Genomic DNA, 22651 nt, shown 5'->3' on the forward strand with positions numbered 1-22651 from the left:
GCAAGAGTGATGTAATTAGATGGTGGGAATGTAGTGCGGCATGCTCCCCTGAACTGTGCTTACAACCCTTGTTTCTCACGTGTAGAGCGTGTGACTTAACCACTCTGCTATTAAGCCAATTACAAACTGTGCTCATGTGCATGGCTCGAAACGTACTCTATCTTTAGCCTGAACTATTAGCCTTTAAAAATAGTTTGACGTTATATTTATTATTACTCCCAGAGCTGTGTGTAAAATTGGTGAAGCAGTAACAGTCACTGTCACAACAAACCTGCATCACCATTAAGAGCTTTTTAAAGAATTAAATACATGTTAAACAGGTTTTATAGCCCTATATAGAAAAGGAAAAAAGAAAATGCTTACAGTTTTCCAACAGTCTTATAGTGAGCGAAAAATATGCTTGAAATTGTGATGATAGCTACTAGCATTTCAATATGCTATTTCTTTAGTATTTGCAATAGGGAATAGTGCTTTTGTAATTTTGTACTTTTTGCTTAACAAGGATGTCAGTAAGATTTATGTTTACACAGCAAAAAAGGTTTGTCCCTACCACACTGAAAGTTTACATGTACACATATTTTACATTAAAGGACTCACATCCTACATTTTTCTTGTGTTTTGTTTTTCCTCTGAAGTCCACTAATAATGTTTCTGTAGTTTCGGAACCAAAAACAGTCACAATACATTTTACATAACCATTTTCAACCTCTCTTTATTCGTTAAGAAAGAAATAGACTGTTTTTGTTACTGTGCCTTCTAGGACTGATATATGTAAATGATCTATGTTCTGACTGGCTGTCCTGCGTTGTGCCTCATTTGAAAAGCAGTCTAGTCTGAACCACTCCTTATAACTTAAACGCAAATGGGTGGAGCTGAACTAAAAAAGGAGTCTGTACTTGTAGCAAATCCTGTCAGAGACACTATTTTCATACTATATCATAATGTATTTCTTCTCATACTGTCGTTGCAATATCCTGTTCATGTATTTCTCGGAATATGTCATAGCACATCATGAGATCAGCTTGTACTGAATAAACATTCCAACATCAGACTGATACCAGTATCATTACTATGCAGAAAAAATAACACCACATTTTAGGATGGCATTTCACATCATAGGAGAATAATGTCAGAAGGGTGTTCAAGGTACATTTGTGTACATATATCTACACCAGTGGCACTGCCACACTGCACCACTGCTTTAATTCAGTATGTCACCTATTAGCTGGCTGCTGAACACTGCACTTCATACCAAATACTTCTATGTGTATTTGCATGAATATGCATGAAGGAATACAGAATAGATGTCTGTGTGATCACACAGAATGTACAAAGAAGACAAATTACTTGTATTTGCAAAAATACTTGGTCAATAAAGGCTGATTCTTTTAAGATCAAGTGCAAATATGCTAAGAATGTATAGAAGAGGCATCAGAAAGGCAGATGGAGAAGAGCGATAAAAAAACAGAGACATAAAATGAGAGAGAGAGAAAAAATGAGCAGGCTGCACCGGAGAGAGCAGTCATGGCTGAGAGCGCCCTACACTGGGGCAACAGCAGCTTGGCTCCTCGCTCGCACTGAGCTGTTGGACTGTGGTGCATGTTGCCGAGCAACAGCCACTGACTACTGGAGAGTGGCCAGTACTGACACAGTATACATTGTGATTTGGGAGTAAATCTCGAACACGCAGGTTTGCTTGCATTCATGCTAGCACACAGCCCCCAAAAAACCTTTAACACAACATCTCCTGACAGCCCCCACTGAAACCCCTCCCTACACATTCCACTTAAAATAAGCAGCACCAATTAGGCAGAGCTACCTGAAGTGTGAGCCTTTTCCACAAGCTTGCACAAGCTCTTGCTACGTGGATCTCTGATTACCTTGTCCAGTGTCCTCCCTCTGTATCTGTCAACATCAATACTGCTTTTGATCAGCGGACACCGATATGTTGCTCGCCGATGGGCTTAGAAGTGTTCATCTATTAGTAACAACATGTTTGTACCTTGCTAATCAAGTCTCAGTGTTCTCTTTGCACTTTATTCCAGCTTCAAGATATTCTGTTATGTTTGGCTGTATTCATTACTGCTCTGCATACTGTCTTATGTAGAACCCTCAATACAATATAAACTGGGTTATTAAGAATACTTATGTTGTATCTACACTCTTTGACCATTCTGGCAGGTACACCTGCCATACAGGTGCACTTTGTATTTGGGTGGTGAATCATTCTCAGCACACTTACATGGTAGTGACATGATTGTGTCCGATGCAGCAACTTGAAATGGTCGATGAATGGTACAGGGTTGGCGTCAGGCTTGTGCAAAAACATACTGGGGGCAACAGTTCAAGAGGTAAATAGGGCGCAGTGAATGGAGTTTATTTAATGTAAATTATTGGCAGCTTGTAGCAGGGTGTGTACACCAGAGAAAGGAGCTGAACCCTGATCGTCAGTGTGTTGGGTGGTGGTGTTGTCCATTATGCTATCCAATAACGAAAACCTGGCTAAACAAGTTATTAGCGCCTCTTACTGCCAACACTATGTTTGGTGGTTCAAAATAGCACCACATTTTCAAATCACTGCTGACCGAACAAAACCTCATGTCTCCATTTTTGTCGTTTTTCAGTTTTTGACATAATGTGAAAGTACCCGTAATCCTATACATTGTGTGTAAATTTCATGATGAATGGACCAACAGAAATTACCTAAAATTACTTGAAAAAAGTCTGGGTCCATTGACTTACATTAAAAGTAAAATAGTTTTTTCCTTCTCCTGTAAAGTTCTCATTTTGGAGATACAAGGTTTTCCTCCGACAACAGCGAAATGTTTGCTTAAAGAGACACTGTTATCGTTTTATCAGAATGATTTCCAGAGCTGGGATGATGATGATGTAGCCATCCATGACAGGTTGGGGTTAATTCAGGCAAAATCTTAGGCTGCCAGTGCTGAGGGGGCGATCAAGAGCAATGGAGTGCTTGAAACCTAAGCTGATGCAATTGTTCCACTCCTGTGATGAGGCTGAGCTGAGCTGAGCACAAGTAGATCTTGGACAATGGTGGGAGCCATATAAAATGCAATTAGTATATATGCTGACCAAATGAGCACTTGTATAGTCCAAGGGTAAAACGGTGGAGGCTTAAGCCTCCATGTGGGCTATCTGTGCATGTGTCTGGTTGGTATGCCTAATAAACAGTGTATTATATTTTCATTTTTGCCATGCTCTTCCTAATGTGCTCTACTAGGGTCCTGTCAGGCTAACTGGATGTGACAGACACCATATAAAAATGGTGGTATAATGAGCTAAACGATGTCAACAGCACCATGCCAATGATGTGATCAGCTGAAAACGCAATTAACCTGCGTGTACATATGTACAAAGGCAGTCTACAACCACATCTATGATGTCTCTTTCAACCATTTCACCTTACTGTCAGTGGACCTGTCAGTATGGCCCTTCCCGTGTCCATCAATGTCTCTATCTTAGGAACAGGTGCCTATTAACTCAAGGACATCTGCCCATATGGCTGTTATGATGTACAGTTAAGTGCAATGTTAAATATAGGAAGTATTAGCTGGTAGCTGTTAACTGCTTTTACACAGGGTACTTGTGGTTAATAATTCAGTGTATCTTTTGAGTCTGTGTTGATGAAACCAAGAAAAGTACCAGAAGGCTGCTGAGTGAATTGTGAGATTGTCTCATTAATCTTGGTTATCCTGGATATATACGGCCAAGCTCACAGAAACTTCAGCACAAACGGGGTTAGACAGTAAGGCCATCACACTGTTGTTGCAGAATTAGTGTCTACAGAGTAGAACAGAAAGGAATTAGCAGTCATCTCATCCATAGTTCTTTTATTATTGCACTACTATGAGTAAATGTCTGTTATGCTCATTCCCACCAAGACAAGGCTGCTGGTTAATAGAACTGGCTGAAAATGCACCTACTCAAATTCTTTTACTGCTCTGTGACAGGAGAGAGATATTTCATCAGCTAGTGCCCATGTTTCTTGAGTAAAAATGCGGTGCAGAGGGGTCCAATGATCTCCACAGAAACCTCCAACCACCTAGCACAGGTAATCTTTCATCAGGGCCACAGGTTTGGATGTTTCATTTTCAAACCCCGCACTCTGCGCAGGCCGCTGCATCCAGGTGATGGATAGAGCGTGCTCCGAGAACAGAGAAAAGTGGACACAGTGACAGAACATTATAAATAACTGAGCAAACCGGGTTGCATAACCACCTCCTCAGTGTCTAACACATTAGCTCTGGCTGGATCAACTGTGCATGGCCTGATCCTGTGCAGCTGGGAATAAGGGAAAAACAATGTTAGCTTGAGACTAATGCATTCTGTTGCTCTAGCTATTGTTGCTGATTTTTGTTGTCATGCGCTTGCATTAGGAAAGTGGGGAGACACGCCTGAATGCCTCCAGGAGCTAAAATCCACCCAGGCTGGCTTGATATGGCTGCCCGGACACATGAGAGTTGATCTGAGGGGAGCATGACCCAAAAAGGTACATGCTCACGCACACCACTGAGTGTGGATTACCCTTAAAAATAGAGGGTTCAATAGAACAATGCTAATGTAGCTAACAATGCAGGTTAATGTTGCTGCCTGGCATAGTGTGATATTAACTGGCAACACTGGGTTCCTTCACTAGCGACAAATTCTACTTCTATACATGATTCAATAACTACTTCAGTAACTACTATCAAACTAGCTTGTTACCCAATAGACTAACTACTAACAATTATTCAAGAATGACTATGAATCTGCTATGTAATGTAAGCATTTATTAGAGTGAGAAACTGATCTGGATCTGCTAACAAGTCCTTAGGATTTAATGATTAGCGCTGTTTAGCTGTTCAGCTGCAGTATAACTTTAAGCGTTCAATGGCTGCTTGCAAGAAGTGTGTCTGTGTGGCAGCTTGCAGGCCTGAGCTCAATCCATGCATGAAAAGCCAATATGCTGGAGATGACAGAGCTGAAAGAGGCTGGAGCCAGTGTGGGTTGCCCGGCTCTGCTGGCTGGTGCTGGGGGCAGGAGGACAACCTAGGCCATCTGAGGCATGGAGGTGTGCTTCTAAGACAGTGTGCAGGGGCATGGAGCCTGCTGAACTGGGGAGGAGATTTGGGGCCTAAAATTTAAAGCCTTGAGAAAAACCTCAATATGTTCCACAGAATTGTGGATACAGTAATTACACGATAGCATAAATGCTTCATGCCCAGTAAATGAAATCAAACGCACCTTACATGTATGTCTGTTTTAAAGTGATTTGTAACAGCTACATGTTTTACTCTATGAAACTGAAAGGTCAAAATGTATTTTTATGTTTTTTACACCATCCAGCTACCCTTTACGTTGCATGGACATTAATAATGAATGAACACACATTCAAGTTAATAATGGTAATAATGCAAATTTCTGTTAGCACCATTAAAGGATTCTAGTAGTGTGTTAGCGCTAAGCTAACAGTGAGTGACATATACACTTTTTTCGCTGTTCTAGATTAAATGTGAATATGTGAAGCTTGTAAGACACATATGATGCCCCGCGATGGACTGGTGACCTGTCCACGGTGTATCCTGCCTTCCGCCCAATGACAGCTGGGATAGGCTCCAGCACCCCACCGCGACCCAGACGGATAAGCGGTTTAGATGATGTATGTATGTATATAAGACACATTTGAACATATACACCAATCACCCATAACATTAAAACCACCTCCTTGCTTCTACACTCACTGTCCATTTTGAACCACTCGTACCAGCGCTACACACACTAACATGCCACCACCACATCAGTGTCACTGCAGTGCTGAGAATGATCCACCTCCCAAATAATTCCTGCTCTGTGATGGCCCTCTGGGGGCCCTAACCATCGACAAACAGAGTAAAAAGGGGGCTAACAAAGTGTGTAGAGAAACAGATGGACTGCAGTCTGTAACTGTACAACTACAATCACCTATACGGTAAGTGGAGCTGATAAAATGGACAATGAGTGTAGAAACAGGAAGATGGTTTTAATGTTATGCCTGATTGGTGTATTTTACCTTGTATGCAGTTTTCCTCCGAGACCTGTGAAACCAGCCACTGCAGCTTTTCGAACTGGCGCTCACGTAACGTCATTGGACAGCTGAACGCACTCAGAGGAAAGCGCCAACCGCCAGACCTGTTATGTCAGCTAACTGACGCCTGCGCTGACTAGCATCGCATTAAGTGAGGGAGGGAGAAGGAGGGGCCATCCTACCCACCCAGAGAGAGCAAGGCCAATTGTGCTCTCTTGGACTCCCGGCTACGGATGGCTGTAGCAACACCAGGGATCAAACTCACGTTCTCCTGATGATAGGGCCAACGAAACATTAAGCTTTTAATGGTCTTCACAACAAATCAGTATGGGCTCATTTTCTCTTATCATTTCTTTAAATGATGAAGTGTTGTGTGTAAAGTTTGTAGACAGCCTTTTACAGAAAAAAAAGAGTCAATATTTTTCTGCTCAGCACTGATGGCTTCAAACAGTTGAAAAACAATGCCTAGCTAGTTTTTGTTTAATATGGTTTAAAAGTGGCCCAAACCTGATTTCTGACCAAATCTGTTTTTTTGCTTTTAAATGTGACCTATATGTAAAAGTAGCCTTAACAGCTCTTAAACTGATACATGCTCAAAAGAACAATGCTTCACGTGGCGCACTCATCCAGAGGTAAACAAGGGAATCAACCATAACAGGTTTCTGTTTCATCTTCACCAGCATCACAGGAGCTAATCAGAAGTTCTGATCGCTCACAACTCGGCTTCACCCAGAATGCACTTGCGCTTGTTGCACAAATGGCATGTTATTCGACCACCTCTTTGGTTTCTTTAAACTTTGCTTATAGACTTTCAACTTTTTTTTGATGCAGCTGCCATTGTTCTCCTACGGCCACGTTTGGTCATTTCTTTCAAAATTTCTTTGAACATGGAGCACAGAACATCACCCCCAAATGTTTACCTAATTATACCCAAATGAGGTCTCAGCAGCGCAAAAATTATGATGAATGTCGAGTTGGATTGATGTAAAAGTTGCATGAAGTCTGATCTGTCTGTTTAGACGGATTTGCGTTACTGCATTTCGGATATGTATCAGATTTCAGTGCCACATATGAAAGCATCTCAAATCGGAATTGAAAATGTCCGATTCAGTACGTTTTTTGCAGTTCACACTGCCACACATATGAAAAAAAGATTGGATTAGGGCCACTTTCCCTGCTGTGTGAAGGTAGTGTAAATGTGTTCACTGATGTTGTTTTTATAATTAACACATTCACAGATCTGGTATAATTAACAGTATTTTTTTCTTATGTAGATTTACAGTGAATCACTGGCCGCTGACATTACTTTTACAGGTATTATGTAAAAATACAGGATATTACTGTAAGTGTACAGAAGAATATAATTACATCCTGGGGTCCAGATGACTGTTACAGCTGTTGTGGTTGTTAAATTACAATGTAAAGCTGCTATTTTACTGTTATTTACTGTTAATATGGTAGAGTAAATGACTGTGAAAGTAATATGCCAAGCGGCCAGTAATTTACTGTAATTTTACAATTTATTTTTTACAGTGTACATTTAGATGCTCATCTTCAGGGAAGTGCTTCATTTTCAAATAGCTCATTTTAAAGCTTAGTACTTATTAAAGTTTAAACGTTGAATCGATTTTGGTTTCAGACAATACTCAAAGTTTCAATATCGGTATCAGTATCAGAAAAGAAAAAGTGCTATTGTGCCAGCTCTAGTCCTGACATAGTGTAAAAATAAACCTGTGTGTGTGGAGTCCCTCAAAATTCTGAATCCAGTAATTGCATGGTAGCACAAATGCTTCACAGCCATTCGAAGTTTCCTTGTACAGTCATATGTGTAAATAAAGAGCACTGTGTGTGTGTGCGCAGGTAGTGTGAGGGCAGAGGCTGAAGCAGTTGAAACGTTCACCCACAGCGTTGTCATGTGCGTGTGCAATGTGCAAATGTGTTCTCATGCATGCCTGCTGATTTCTCTCCCATCACTCGCTCCCTCTGCTCTGTCTGCACTTCTTATTCTTCTCTCTCCCCCCTCTGTCACTCCTCCTCCTCTCTGTCTGTCTACAGCATCTCTCCTCGCCTTCATCTAGCCCTCTCCCTTCGTTTTCCTTCCATCTTCTGGCTTGTTGTCCTTTCGCTCCTCTTCCGCAAACCTCCGTTTTCTTAAGCTCCTCTGTTCTCAGTCTCTGCTTTTCGTGTTTAACTCGCACCTCTTTCCTCATTCCCTCTCTTGTAGGGTGTTTATCCCCCCCACCTCCCTCTCTCTCACTCTCTCCCTTCCCCTCCACTCCATCTCATAGACCTCAGGGAAGTTTCATTATGTAAGAGAGCCGTGTGCAGTAAAACACTGCTGCAAACCAATGCTTAAATAATTCACCCACACTGCTAAATAAAGCCAGCGAGCACGTATCATGCATGCAGATTCCCCCAGCGCCCAGCTCGCCCCCTCTGCCTCTCTGATGGCTATTACACCTCTCTCCACCCCTTTCACCTCTGTGTGAATTCTCCTGAGAGCTGACCCCAGGTGGACATGGCTCTCTTCTGTTCTATGGCTATTCAGCCCAGCTAATTAAGGATCGGATTACTCCTAAGATGATTTAAACACACTGCCTGAACATACAATACGTGGAAGGTTAGTCAAAGCCCAGCCTATTAGACAGACCATTAGAGAGAACATGACCATAAAATGTCCTACATTTGATCAGTCATAAATAAAGCATATAGCATTAGACATTATATAGCATTAGGAGGAAGATATTATAAAAACATTATTTGCACTGATAAAGCCTTAAAAGAAGTGATACTGCATGTGTGCTGAAACCAAGTACTAGCCACAACAAGACATCAAAACACAGCCACTGAGTAATACCTTTTTCCTCAGATGGTTATACAATGGCCTTCACAGCAGATTAATGGTGCTGCATATAGACATAAACAAGCAATTCATCATTTTCTTCTGGAGTCTACAGGACCTACTGTGACAAATGTCTGTTAATGCCTCTCATTTAATCACTGCATCTGCTCATTTAAGCGTAAAACTCCCAAATGTAGCTGCTTTCAGAGCTGATGACAGACTCTAACATGCAGGTCAGTCTTTAATGACAAATTAACTATCAGGATAGCAATTGATCATGCTTCTCTTGACTATATTCATTTAATCAAAAAGCTAAACAGTTGGTAACAGTACTGACTCTGGTCCTGTCCTGTGGACCTGTAGCTAATGTTGGGCAGGGTGGCTGAAATTCAACATCACAATATTTTCAGATGTTTATAAGGGCAAATTTCTTGTGATTTATTTTTCCCCACACTCTTCTCCAATTTTAGTATTTGTGTGGTTTTATGAAGCAAAAACAGTCATAATTCATTTTAACAGTACCATTTTCCAATCTATATCCCTTAGACTTAAACAGGCTGCTTTTAAGACAGATACACATAAATGGGTTCTGTTCTGATTAGCTGTCCTGTATTGTGCCGCATTCAAAAAGCAGTCCGGCTCAAACACTCCTTATAACTTTAGCATAAAAAGGTGAAGCTTAACTGGTGTGGACTGAATAGGAGGATATATATTTTTTAATTTTTTCATGATGTTACAGAAATGATTCATTCAAAAAGGGCTGTTTTTACAGTTTGACTGTATGGACTGAGGAGAGAATGGTTCATTTATGTACTATATCTGATGCGTGCAAAAAGTGAGCAAAAGGTGGTTTTCCTATATGGTATAGGCCCTTTAAGTGTGCGTTAATAATGTTAATAAAGCCATACTTCCTGAGTACTGGTAATCAATGGTAAAAGGATTCCTTCCAAATGATAGCTTGTTTAGACTGGACTCTTTGGCTCTGTTCTCAAATTTACAACAAAAAGAACTGCATACAGTATCATAAATGCTAACCAGACAAGAAGCCAGATCTCTAAGAGTGCTTACTATTAGTTTAGCTTTGACATATTTTGAACTTTTTTCTCAAAACAGTTTGAAGCACTCTGCAAATATCATACACTGCAGTTTGCTATCAATCAGTACCGCTAGAACTAAAAATCAATACCATTAATATGTTACAACAGTGATGCTATACTGTTACAGAGGATGTATCACCCAGCGCTATCAGTAGCCATGTGTCAGGGAATCTTCCATTTGTGTCCTGACAATAACTCTGAGGCCTCAGTGATGCACCAGGGCCCACCAGTACTAACACAGTTAATGTCCTAGAATCGAACTCAGTAAAGTAGGCCACTCGAAGATTAGCCCTTCGGGACCCCAAGTATGGAGTGGCCAAGTAGCATCTACACTGAAGCGTACTAGACTACTGTCACAGGACTAGACCATTTTCTACTGCTGCTGAGGGACTGTAAATCGTCAGAAAGGACTGAAGTGGTGTATATAAATAAACAAAGTCAGAGACCAGCATTCATGTATTTAATTCCAGTGAAATCGGCCATTAAACACGGGTTATTTTTTTTGTAGGAGATATTTCTGAGGAGATTAGATAAAAGATTATCCACTTGCATAAATAAGGGAAAACTCAAAGGAAAACATTTCCAAAACTGGAGTTCGGAGTATTATTAAAAAATATTGAGAAGATGGGACTTCTAACAACCACGCAACACCTGATAGACCACCAAAAGTGTAACCATCAGGTAGGAAATACGATAAAAGAAAATTAAGCTCCACTCTTGTCTCTGAAAATATTCACAGGTGTTTGTCTGTCCTTCCACTGTGAGAAGACAACTCAACGCTACAAGTCTGAAACGATGTGTAGTTATCAAGACGTCGTTACTGATGAAAGGAAATAGATAAAAAAGAACATTGGCAAATCAATCAAAGAAGATTGAATAATCTTGCAGAACAATGGACTGACCACTCAAGAGTCCAGGCCTCATCATCATTGAACGTGTTTGGTATTACTTGGATCGTTGAAGAAGACAATACAACCAATTTCTAAGGCTGAACTGCAGATTTCCACAGAAGGTCCACTGAAGTCCACAGAAAGGATGGAAGATGTAATAAAGGCAAAGGGAGAACACACTAAACACTGAAGATTTTGATATTATATTTATTTGTTGAGGCTTCTGTGTAATTTTCTGTCAGATCTAAGTTGTTGTAAGTTTTGTTTTTCCTGACCACGTCATCTTTAATGTTTGCATGTATGTCTTATATATGTATATCTTATCTTCACACACTTGATCCAACTTAGAATGCTAAGGTTTGCAATGTTGTACTGTAAGTGACAGCTAACTTCCATACTAGTCCAACAATGATCTATAAATAGTAAACATGTGCCCTCTGGAGATTTTAATATAGCATAAAATGTATTTATACAGTGTGAAGGACATTGGTATCCTTAGTATAAGCCTGAAATGCTGCATGGTATAGCGTTTATCTGCACAAACCAGGGCACAAATATAGGATGCATACTGATATGTTGCCAGTTGCTGTCAAAAATGATATATTTATTAGGCCTTACATCAGCACAAGAGTAGTACTGCATACAAACAAGATGTTTGTTTATTGTGTTTGTTGTGGCTGTATGCTGCACTACACTGAATATAAAGTCTGAGCTGTCTACATGTTTGGGATTTTTAGTAGCTGGTTATTTATTGATGTGTTTTGTTCATGATAAGATCTCTGAAGTTCTGTTTAAACAGGAAGCAGCATGGAGCTGTGGAGTTTTGGGGTGGGTTTGGGAGTGAATTAGCAAAGAACATGGCTCTGGTCTGCAAAAGTGCATTCCCATGGTTGATGAGCTGTAAGGCATGCAGGGAGGAAAGCATCAGAGCGACTGTGTGGAGGCTTTTGCTAAGTTGTGCTGAGTGAATGTCCTGAGGTCTGTGTGTGGGTGCAGGCCAGCATGACTCACTACTGTTAGTGACTGCGTTCTTATAAATAAGGGTTCTTAAAGGGCGTTTTAGGATTCTGGATACAGCCATTTAAACAGGAGAAACCCTCTGGGCTCCTGAATGCATTCTTAGGGTTTTCCACAGACAAACCGTGACAACGTGGCAAAAATAGCAGTCATTGCTGTCACTAGCAGAGTCAGTTACACCTTTAGCCACAAAGATGCAGCTTCAAAATTTTCTTTTTATAAATCCTCCTTCTTATTCTGTCTTAGAAACGTTATGACAAGACGAACAAACAAACACTTCTTCCTTGTAGCTTAAAGGGGAACAGTTTTTTTTAGAATTTTGAGACTGTTCACAAACTGAGATGTAAACAAAGTCATTCAAAGGGTTTGGATGAGAGAATTGAAAAATAGAAGAAAATTGCATTGAAGAAAAAAGTACCAGCTTGGAGTTTGTTACAATAGTGGTGACAGGAACCAGGGGTCGCAAAACTTGATATAGCAATAATGGAAATATAGCCATTTTGTTTACTATCCAAAATAACCAGTGAACCAACAAGTCTTCTTAGCTTTTATATGTAACATTGATTATATTATTGTAGGGTTAAATCTGAATAGCTGGTGCTATTTGTACCACTCTGCAATGAATGGATTTAAAAAGAATACATGTTACGACAAATTTTTATCTAAAACTATCATTAAACAATGGCATTAGGCAACATATATGTACCATTTTATGTAATAGTTTTCTGTGAAATAGCCTGGAGATGCATTAAACTCTCACAATTCAGACTTACTAGATTTCTCTAGGATTGTGCAGTTCACACCAAACCACTTTGTTTATATCTTAACTATTAAATTATGAAGAAATATCAAAAGATCAGTGGAATTCCTCTTTAAGGTTTAAGGTTTCTTTGTCATTTTACTTGATTGCAAAGGATCTTTATAGATCTTTACAGAGCCTTTATGAACCTATAAACCTTTATTAGTTTCATGTTTGTCTCTAGGTCAATGTGTCAGTATTACAAGGCGTACTTCATAGTGTACAAACGCAGGCCCATGTTTGCTCACTGCTGCATAATTTTAAATATATAGGAAAGTGCTTCTGCACTTCAGTTCTAAAGCTCAGGGTAGAATTACAGTGGAATACTTGACGACACATTGGTGTGCTTAAATGTGAGAGGACTTTTATTCTGTTTGAAGAGCTGCATTATAGTAAAATTCTGAGAAAGCCATTGAGACAAATCAATCACTAAAGGCCTGGACGTGTCAGTAGCCGGCATGCACACACACACTGGTGCAATGTAGGCACACACATACACACTCATTCTGTAAAGTCTAACAAATATGTGACTGATTGATGGCAAAGCCCAGTGATAAATGGAGGCCTGTAGGCTATCAGACAAGCTCCTGTATGTCACCTGTAGAGATACATATAGATTATCAGAGAGAAGCTGTATGGCCTAAGTCTGGCTCAGTGTACTTTCACAGAAATTACATATGTACAAACCACACAAGCTGTTAAACACTGTGGATTTCCACAGAAATCCTTTGTTAAGAGATGACAATGGGCATATTAGCCAACAAACACATCACAATAGATGATCAAAGGTGTTCAGATGTGTACATGTAGCTCTGCACACAAACTGTAATACAATCTATTTCAGTAGCAATCCTTTGTCAGGAAATGGTGTTCTATGGACAGGCATATTAGCCTACTACCGAAGCCATCTACCACATGACCACTCGAATACACAGTGCCAGCCATTCCTGATAACACAGTACCTACTAAAAGTGAGAACCAACACAGTGACCCTATCCAGGTGACCCCCCCACCCCCCCAGCTGGGATCTCCCCTCCAAAAATCCTCACACATATCGCTCTCACACTTTTACAAGTGGACGAAAAACGCTTCTTATCTCCAGTGAGTACAGTGTACGGGGGGACAGTATGCTACAGCAGGCGCCCTCTATGCCTGTGCCAACGAAAATGCTGCTGCATCACCGCCTCCGCCGCAAAGACCTCCACACTGCTGCCTCCACCAACCATCCCTCCTTTACAGCCTGGCCGAGGGGAAACGAGCAAAAACACCACAGTCTTAGGACATACCTCTTCATTTAAAATCACAGCACAGCACCCGAAACGCGATTAGGAGCGGATATCCCTTCATCCAGCGCCCGATCTGGCCAATAATCAGCCCCAGCATATCAGTGTTTATCAGCGTAAGCCGATCAGAGAAAATGCAATTATGAATCACGAATCGAGCAGATGACACACGTCCATAGAAACATTATAAACACATCCCCCGCTGGCTTTACTGGTCTGAATGGACAGCCAGTGGAATCGAAGATGAAAGGGTTAAAACAGAGAGAGAGAAAAAACGATGAGCCCTTACATTTCACTACCCGATCGGTGGCGTTCAAGACCATGTCAGCGTTAGACATCTTCATGGGCAGTGGATGTCTCAGGGATGGCTGGCGGGGTCCCCTCCTCGCAGAAGAAGAAGGAAGCGGGCTCTAGTGTGTGTCGCGTGCTGTCGCGGGCGCGAGCTGCAGTGGCATCACTCGGATGCGCGTGTGGCCGTTGTGGGAGCGCCGCTGCTGGGGGATAACCAGAGGAGCCTGGGGAGCTGCTGCTGCTGCTGAAGCTGAGGATGAGGATGAGGCTGAGGCTGAGGCTGCTGATGCTTTCGGGTGGGGGAGGATGGAGGGAACGGACGGGAAGGGGGAGGAGAGAGAGAGAGAGAGAGAGAGAGAGAGAGAGAGAGAGAGAGAGAGGGAGAGGGAGCTCTACTCGGGAGATCCTGGCGCGTTGCACCACCCCGACATGGCGAAGAGGGGAACTCCCACGCACCCATTTGAAGGGGCTGCCTGATGCTGCCATCAGGTGGAAGCGAATGGGGCTTTCCCGAGCACACGCGCGCCACGCCATGTTTTGCTAATCAATAGCCCGTTTGACGCAGAGCAGGAGTGTGGAGGGAATGGAAAGGAGTTGGGTTGCCATCATCGCACCGAGTTCATTAATGTGAGGCACGGACTCAGTCTGGCGGTTTGTCAGCAGTTTCAGGTACAAATCACGCTGTTCTGGCACAGACACACCGAGTCAGCCTCAGGACCGTAGTTTGAACGGGTTTGTGTTATGAAACTGTTTTTGGTAGTTAAATGACGACAGTATGCTGTAAAAAACATTCTGCAGGCAGTTTAGTTGTCAGAAACCGTTCAGTAGGTGAATCTAGAAATATAGTTTTGATAATCCTGTCTGACGGTTATCCGCTGGAGCACACTGGGGGAAAACAACGGTTTAATAGTGTTCGGTTACATCAGCTTCGTATACAATGTGCTAAACCTCTTGTCCACTGACAATTTGCCACACATGCAAGCAAACACAATTTTTGGGTTGAAATACCTTTAATTAACAGAAACTGATTTTTAAAAACCATTTATAACTATTGCTTTACATGATGAACGATCCGTTTATGTCATTTCTCTAATAGTTTTCTGTATTTTCTGTATTGAATACACATAAACAAAAGAGCAAAACGAAACATGTTTACATTTGTAATATTTTAAACATTTTTCTTGTCTTTTTTCATTTCTTTGTTATTTCTTTTTTGTTTGTTTTGTTTTTCTGTGTACTTAACACATGTCTGGGTGATTTCATTCAGTGCTTTTATGAATCTTTGTATCGCTTTAAGCTGCATTTAAAGCATGGGGGCTGCTATTTAAAAAATGCATTATTATTATTATTATGATGATGATGATGATGATTATTATTATTATTTTTATTATGATTATTATTATTATTTATCTATATGGTAAATGAGTAATTTAACTCAGAGCAGAGCAGACGGTCTCATCTCAACGCTGAACGGCAGCTGTCAGTCAACATGTGTTCAGCACCACGGACAGCGAACTCCATCAACTCCACCAATACAGAATAAGAATAAAAAAGAAGACAAATATGCTCAAAACCGTCAAATACCTCTTTCCAACTCTGACACTTCTCAAAACATAATAAATATAATAATGTTAAACAGATAAAACCACGAGGCCGTTCGGTAAAGTTCTCTAAATCACTGCACTCCTGTACTCATGATACTATTTTGTAACGCGCCATCATTTCAGTCAGAATCGGTGAAAAGGGGACTTTTGCTTTGAAACGCTGGTTTTGGCGGCCATTGCTGTGTGCCTTCACACCGTGAGGAGAGGAGGACCGTGCTGGGAGGAATATCACCTGTACACCCTCATACAGGGCTGATCTGAGGGATCTAGTTCTTAAATTAGATGCATCCTTGGTGGTTTTTATGTGCTTAGTGACAGTGATCTCAAAATCAGACCAAAGTCCAGGGGCGCGCGCACGATGGCTCTAAAAAGGATATACAAGGTAAGAAACTGACCCCTTCAGTGACTAATTCCGCTGCCCCCTGGTCAGAGAGGGAGTGTGCCAGTGATCTTAACCTGCATGGTTTGCTATGTTAGCGCCACCCTAATGCTTAAGTAAAGTGTAGGCTAAGCTAAGCATTGGTATCCACAGCTGCAGCATCAGTGCTTAGCTTCACTACTAACTGAGGGGCTCTGAAACCCTGATAATGCTGCCTGGCATGGCGAACACTCAAAAAGACCTTTAATTTAATTATGCCATCCGTCAAACAGAGCAGAGTTAGCACGTAAAAACATAAGATGTCATTGCAAGTCATGTGGACAGTTTTTTAACATCAAACAACACGATTTAAATTACAGGCTTGTCAGCACTCTGGATCCAGGACTCAGGGCTCTTTCTCATGATGCAGTACTTTTTGCTTTAAGAGGAAGGTGGCGATAGCATTATAGTTTTACCATTAAATATACTTTATTTTCTGTATTTGTAGGTAATATGGGTTTATTTTTCCTTCTTTGGGAACTTTTTGGTTTCACACAATTGGCTGTTTGTTTGGTTTTGTGCAGCTGAAACTCAGTAGGAGGGCCTGTCTAAGTTAAACTTACTCCTGCTGAAAAACTAGCATAGACCAGCATGATTTATGGTTTGGTTGTAGATGGTCACCCCGCATTGTCACACTAGTTGACCAGCAGACTAGCATCCAAAATATGACATATGCTGGTTTTGCTGGCGACCAGATATTCTGGTTTATGCTATTTTCTTTTTCAGCAGGGACCCCAATTCTTCATCTTCTCTTTTTCTTTTCTGTTTTTCGACTCTTACATTCTTTTTTGAGATATTATTAAACCAGTTTTTCCCTTACTTGAGCATCTTAGACAACGTAATATTAGGCGACCCCAGGGCCTTAAACAGCTGCTTATGTTACTTATTAAGCAGAGGTGACATTGGGTGCCAATGAACTTTGCATAAAATTGCTATGAAATTCATTTATTGCTCTTATAGTGCAGGATGTACACAAAGGTGCTGAGTTCTTGCATCCTGGTCCCTTTTTTCCACCTTAAATAAAGCTCTCCTTTCCATCGCCACAAATTTTAGGCAGTTAATTGCAAGGTCAGCAAACGTGTTGTGTGTATTTATTTCTCGGGTTATGGTAGCTACAGTGAAGTAGGCTAGTTGGTAGTTGTCATCTTTGCTCTGTCTCTGGGATGTAATGCAGCATAGTTGGCCCCCCAAGCTATAACCACATTGTAAAAAATATCTGTTTTTTAGCAGGTTATTACTCTGTATAATTTAAACAGAATATTTACGTTCATCACCACCTTTCTGTGTTTCCAAGCACATGTTGCATGCTGGGTAGTTTACCTGTTTCTCCACTGCTTACAGCTGCAGCACAGAGTGCACTAGTCAAATGAGATTAGAGAAAACTACTCCTTCATTATGAGAGAGCATTCCTGGCTACTTTTTCACCATGGTGATAAATTTAATTGTGCTTTTAATAACATTGTTACTATATGATAATGTTAGGTATAGTATTAAATTAGACGTGTAGCTATAGTATTGAACCTTAGTTGAAGGTAGAATAATTAAAGTAGCTGTTAGCAAGCATGCTAGCTGAAGATTAGCTATATTTTTAGATAATTTTTCTGTGACTTTTTACAGCACTTAACTAGTGTCAGCATGTGCTACAGTCTTCTAAAAGATGGACGATATATAGGGGCAAATGCTGAAATGAGAAAATAAGGATTATCTTATCTTATCTTAAAGAAACATGTAATTGTAATGAATCTGTGTTATCTTTCAGGTGTAATGATGGAGACTTTACTTCATGTAATCTGTTTTATCGAACCACCCAGATAGCAAGCATATATCAGTCCGCTAGCTTGATAAGGTAGGCACCTGACTGACTGTAGGCCACTGCTGGTCATACCTTGGACCACCCAGATTACTGTCCTGCAAACAAGCTCTAACTAGTTTTTTTATCTTCTCAAACAGATTTTAAATGCACAGAGCCTTTTATTTTGGAAAATAAACTTAGACAAACGTTACAAACAACTGAGAGAAAAAAAATAATAACTAGGCCTGATATAAAATAATTTTATAGAAAATGTTATTGCTGACACTAAGCTAGATTAAAATTATTTACTAAACTAATTTACAAAGTATACCCAAAGAAAGGACAGAAGGAAAAATAAGTAAACTGGACTGTAAATGGAAAATGAGTGATGATAAGTGGAATTTTGTCTGTTATTCTGCTTAACCTCCGGTGGGCCACCCGGAAAACACTGAGCAAAACGCCAGTGGACCGACAACTTTGCCATCAGTGGGCCGACAGTGGTCCACTATCCTCTTGCAATCCGGGCACTGAGGGCAGAGTTACCCAATTTTTTTTAGGTTTTAGTTTCTCTTAATGACCTCTAATTTTCTTATTTTCCCTCTTCATAGAAAATGTTTTTTGTGTGTGTCGCAATGTTATCTCCATGCTAAACCATAGGACTGGATATGCACCATAGTACCATGATGGTCTTTTGTTTTCATATTTGCCAGTACAGCTCGTCTTGCTCTGATAAAAGTAAACGCGGTGATTTTAAGCTTAGCAGTCGCTAATTGGACTCTCAGTAGCCAAACTTGTAAGGTTTTGCTGTATTGTCAGGATATCACTTTTGAATCATGTTGATGTGACAGCCTAAAAAAGTCACTGATTGTTGGCTTGTTATCAACAATATTTTTGTTGATGCCACTAAATCTACAGGGTTGTTAATAATGGTTGCTGTTGTCCTGTATATACACAGAATATGCACTGTAATTTAACAAAATTTTCTGTTAATCAACTGACAGAATTTTATGTAAAAATTACTGGTAATTTTTTTGCCATTACTTTTTCTGTTTTTTATGGATGGTGCAGCCCACCACCCCTACCCGTCAAATCAAATTCTGTCTACTCCACTGGTTTGCAGTGTTTTTAGATAGGACATGACAGTGCCGTGTACTACCCAGACATATTGAGAACATAAAATATGACATCTAGTGTTCACATAATGTCTAAATAAGTTACAAATTATGTTTGTGATATTGTCTGGAAATTAGGAGCTGAATGATTTTGCCCGAGACCCTCCAGCTCAATGCTCTGCCGGTCCTGTAGGAGACGACAGTAAGTGTCCTTGAGTCTTTATACTGCAGCTAGGTGGACAAAGCTCAGTGTTCCCATACAGTTAGATGCTTAATTTTCCAGGGCCTTGTCTTCATGTTGTAATCTCTGTTTCTGCTCTGCTTTGCTCAGAGTGAGAGGCATGCTGTTTATGGCATCAGCAGCACTGCAGCAGATATGGTTGATTATCACATTTCACACTGCTGAGACTATCAAATACTGTCATGTATAAAGAAACATCATTTGAACCGACAGCCTTAATGTTGCTCTCGTATTTTCTCTTACAGTGTTTCACTGGCAAGCGACTATAATGGGGCCTGTTAGTATTAACCTTCTACTGTAATTACCTTTGCATGTCTCACTGAATTAAGCAAAAAACTGACTTGTCTTACTTGTGACAGAATGACAGTCCCTACCAAAGTGGTGTGTTCTTCTTGACTGTGCACTTCCCCACTGATTATCCTTTCAAACCACCAAAGGTGAGGCAGGCCCAGTGTAATAAAATCTATGCGGTGCTTGTGTTTGCCTCTAGAGGTCTCCCTGGGTCTATTAAAACACTTAGACCTACTGCATGTGTGAACCTAGTTAAAGCTGAATAGCATATTCAGAGGTTACATGCTATCTGAGCTGTGCTGATGTATGGACTTTTCTTGCCTTCTCTCTGTTTTGGTGTAGGTTGCATTCACCACACGAATTTATCACCCAAACATCAACAGTAATGGCAGTATCTGCTTGGACATATTAAGGTCGCAGTGGTCACCAGCTCTCACCATATCTAAAGGTGATCTCAGATGAAAAGTGTGCAAAGGTGTGCAATCTTAAAAATAAAGGTGCAAAACTGAATCAAGAAGTCTTCTTTGGAGTGATACCAATTAGATGTGTGAGTGTGAAGAACCTTGTTAAAGTTTAAAGAATCTTCCCATAATGTAAAGGTTAAATACCCATTCATGTTTTTTTCCTTGACACTTATGTCAAAATCAAGCACCATTTAGGAACCTTTATTTTTAAGAGTGTGGTCAGGTAATTTTCAAATTTTTCTATATGGATTTAGCCTAGTCCCAGCCAACAAGAGGGTACACAGCTGCCATTGAGGACCACGCAGGAATATTTCAGTAGCAACAGCAGTACTTTATGAAACGTTTTTTTGTCTTTTTTGTCAGCTATTTTGGAATCAGTTACAACAGTCATGCTAATGATCTCTTATGGGAAATAATATTGTGTGCTAATAGCTTTGATTCTTACTACTTGTGAACAACATTAAGTAACCTCTGGGGCTGCACTGATGTGTAATTTTTGATTCAATAACGATAACCCATAACACCTTGTTGTGGCTGATACAAATACCAATACAAATACAGAACAGATAATCAACATTTTTTTCATTATTTCTTTCATTTTTTCAAGTTCACACTAAAATCAATGTATGGAATCACTATTAAATATTCAAAAATAGACCATTGTTTAATTATACATAACTATGACGTCAGCTAAATCAGACACGACGAGTATTGCGCTTGACATTTATGTATTTAGAAGACTTTCTTATCTCAGCTTTTATCAGTTAAAGGTTAACATTTAGGGCTTGTGTAGGCAGGTGTGCACAGGCAGGGTGAGTAGTGGTGGTGACTCTTCTCTCTTCCCCACAAGTTCTTCTGTCCATCTGCTCCCTGCTGTGTGATCCCAACCCAGATGACCCTCTAGTGCCTGAGATCGCTCGCATCTACAAAGCAGACCGCGACAAGTAGGTATTCATGGGATTCAAGCTGTCCTTCATTCATTTTGGAGTAATGTATTGTTTATGGTAAATTCCTCTCAAACTTTTCTTCTTAACAGGTACAACAGAATAGCCAGAGAGTGGACACAAAAGTATGCTATGTAGTTGGAGGTGGACAATGGAGAATTGCGCTCTGGTCCAGTAACACAATGAAGGAGGAGATGGAAAAGACACATCTCAATGGTTTCCAATTGGGTGCTTTTTTTCGAGCTGCACCCTCTACCAGTTTGCATACTGCATCCAATTCACTTTCTTGACCATTCACTTTTTTTAGCTCATTTTATACGTACAGTATTTATGAATGTTGCTCTTTTGAAGCTCGACAACTCAGAGCGAATTTTTCACCTGCGACCTGTATCAATATGAAGCAATTCGAGAGAAATTGTTCTCACAGTTTTTGTTATTTTTAAACTTATTTCTGTCTATTTTTGTCTGCTGTCTGTGCTTTTTTTGTTTGTTGACTTCTTTTCACCGTATTCTTTTCCGGACTACAGAGCATGGAGGAGAACTTTGTTTTATTCATTCTACTTGTATTCTGTCCATGCACCACCTACTTGAGCTCCCAGTGAGCTAACAATGGTCATACTTCATTACTTCATCATGCATCACCAGCGTCAGTGATATACCAGTAGTCCATCCAGCCTTTATTTAAACAGTGAGTTGCCTCTAGCCATTACTGAGGTGCCTCCAGCCATTATTTTCCTCACCTCTAGAGTGACTGACTTATGGATATCTACTGCATTGCCTCGGGAACTGATAGAGCTTATGTGCAGACTGTGTAATAAAATGATTGTAACAGTGCTTAATGCAACAATTTTTAATGCACAGTATTTATATTGTTCCCTTCAATGTGAATTCCACTGATTTCTTAAAATATTTGCATGATGCAGTCAGATGTAATCATAGTCATTCAGAGTGGTTTGATATGAAATGCTGCATTGGAGAGAAGCTTACCGACTTACTAATGTTCTTTACAACGGTGGTAGCCTGGTCATGATGTCTGCAGCAAAAATATAGCCATTTTTTTACTATCCAGAATGACCAGAGAACCTGCACGTCTTCTAAGATTTCATATGTGATATGGATAATGGTAAAAAGTGGTAAATCTAAAAAAATAAGCTTTATTTGGGTATTATTTTGCCTTACAACACCCTGAATGTATCTCTACTTTATGAATGAATGTTAAAAAATGTATTTTAGGTCAAAAACTTTTCTCAAAACTATCATAAAACAATGTCTCAGGAATCAGACCATGTATTAGTGTAATATTTCTTGTATTATCTTTCTGTGACGTGGCTTTTAGAGGCATTAATCAGAGGTTTGGTTTTTATTACCACCATGTGAATAATTCTGAATCTATAAGTTTCTCTAGAATGGAACACTTCACATAAATCCACTCTGAATCTTGTCAACATCTTAACACTTTAATTACTCATAAATAAACTTTGATATACTTTACATATCACTTT

The 22651-nt window shown here is 40.2% G+C and overlaps 2 protein-coding genes across 4 annotated transcripts in view; one reads left to right on the forward strand and one right to left on the reverse strand.

The window, feature by feature from the left end:
* ppp3ca (protein phosphatase 3, catalytic subunit, alpha isozyme) overlaps positions 1-14599 on the reverse strand; it is a 62543-nt gene extending 47944 nt beyond the window's left edge. For both annotated transcript variants that reach the window (XM_036587958.1, XM_036587957.1), the window contains exon 1: positions 14282-14599. In XM_036587958.1, coding sequence (XP_036443851.1) covers positions 14282-14336 — 55 coding nt within the window. In that variant the 5' untranslated portion in view covers positions 14337-14599. The remainder of the gene's footprint in view (positions 1-14281) is intronic.
* A 1365-nt stretch (positions 14600-15964) lies between these two features.
* On the forward strand, positions 15965-21993 carry LOC118819942 (ubiquitin-conjugating enzyme E2 D2-like). 2 transcript variants are annotated; one of them, XM_036587961.1, is made up of 8 exons: positions 16217-16269; positions 19348-19411; positions 19541-19588; positions 19696-19727; positions 19810-19887; positions 20084-20189; positions 21056-21149; positions 21242-21993. In XM_036587961.1, the coding sequence occupies exons 4-8, from the start codon at positions 19719-19721 to the stop codon at positions 21285-21287; spliced, it is 333 nt and encodes a 110-aa protein (XP_036443854.1). In that variant the 5' UTR covers positions 16217-16269; positions 19348-19411; positions 19541-19588; positions 19696-19718; the 3' UTR covers positions 21288-21993. The 2 variants fall into 2 exon arrangements, with proteins under 2 accessions (XP_036443852.1, XP_036443854.1); XM_036587959.1 differs by lacking the exon at positions 19541-19588 and having other exon boundaries at positions 15965-16269.
* The last annotated feature ends 658 nt before the right edge of the window (positions 21994-22651 follow it).

This window comes from Colossoma macropomum, unplaced genomic scaffold (assembly GCF_904425465.1).
Source record: "Colossoma macropomum unplaced genomic scaffold, Colossoma_macropomum, whole genome shotgun sequence".
Lineage (NCBI taxonomy): Eukaryota > Metazoa > Chordata > Actinopteri > Characiformes > Serrasalmidae > Colossoma > Colossoma macropomum.

Excerpts from the sequence above, each read along its gene's own strand:
- LOC118819942 (XM_036587959.1), top strand. The coding sequence starts at position 16,246 with ATGGCTCTAAAAAGGATATACAAG. Across the intron at positions 19,412-19,695 it reads CGGTCCTGTAGGAGACGACA|TGTTTCACTGGCAAGCGACT; the intron begins GTAAGTGTCCTT and ends TTTCTCTTACAG. Across the intron at positions 19,888-20,083 it reads ATCCTTTCAAACCACCAAAG|GTTGCATTCACCACACGAAT; the intron begins GTGAGGCAGGCC and ends GTTTTGGTGTAG.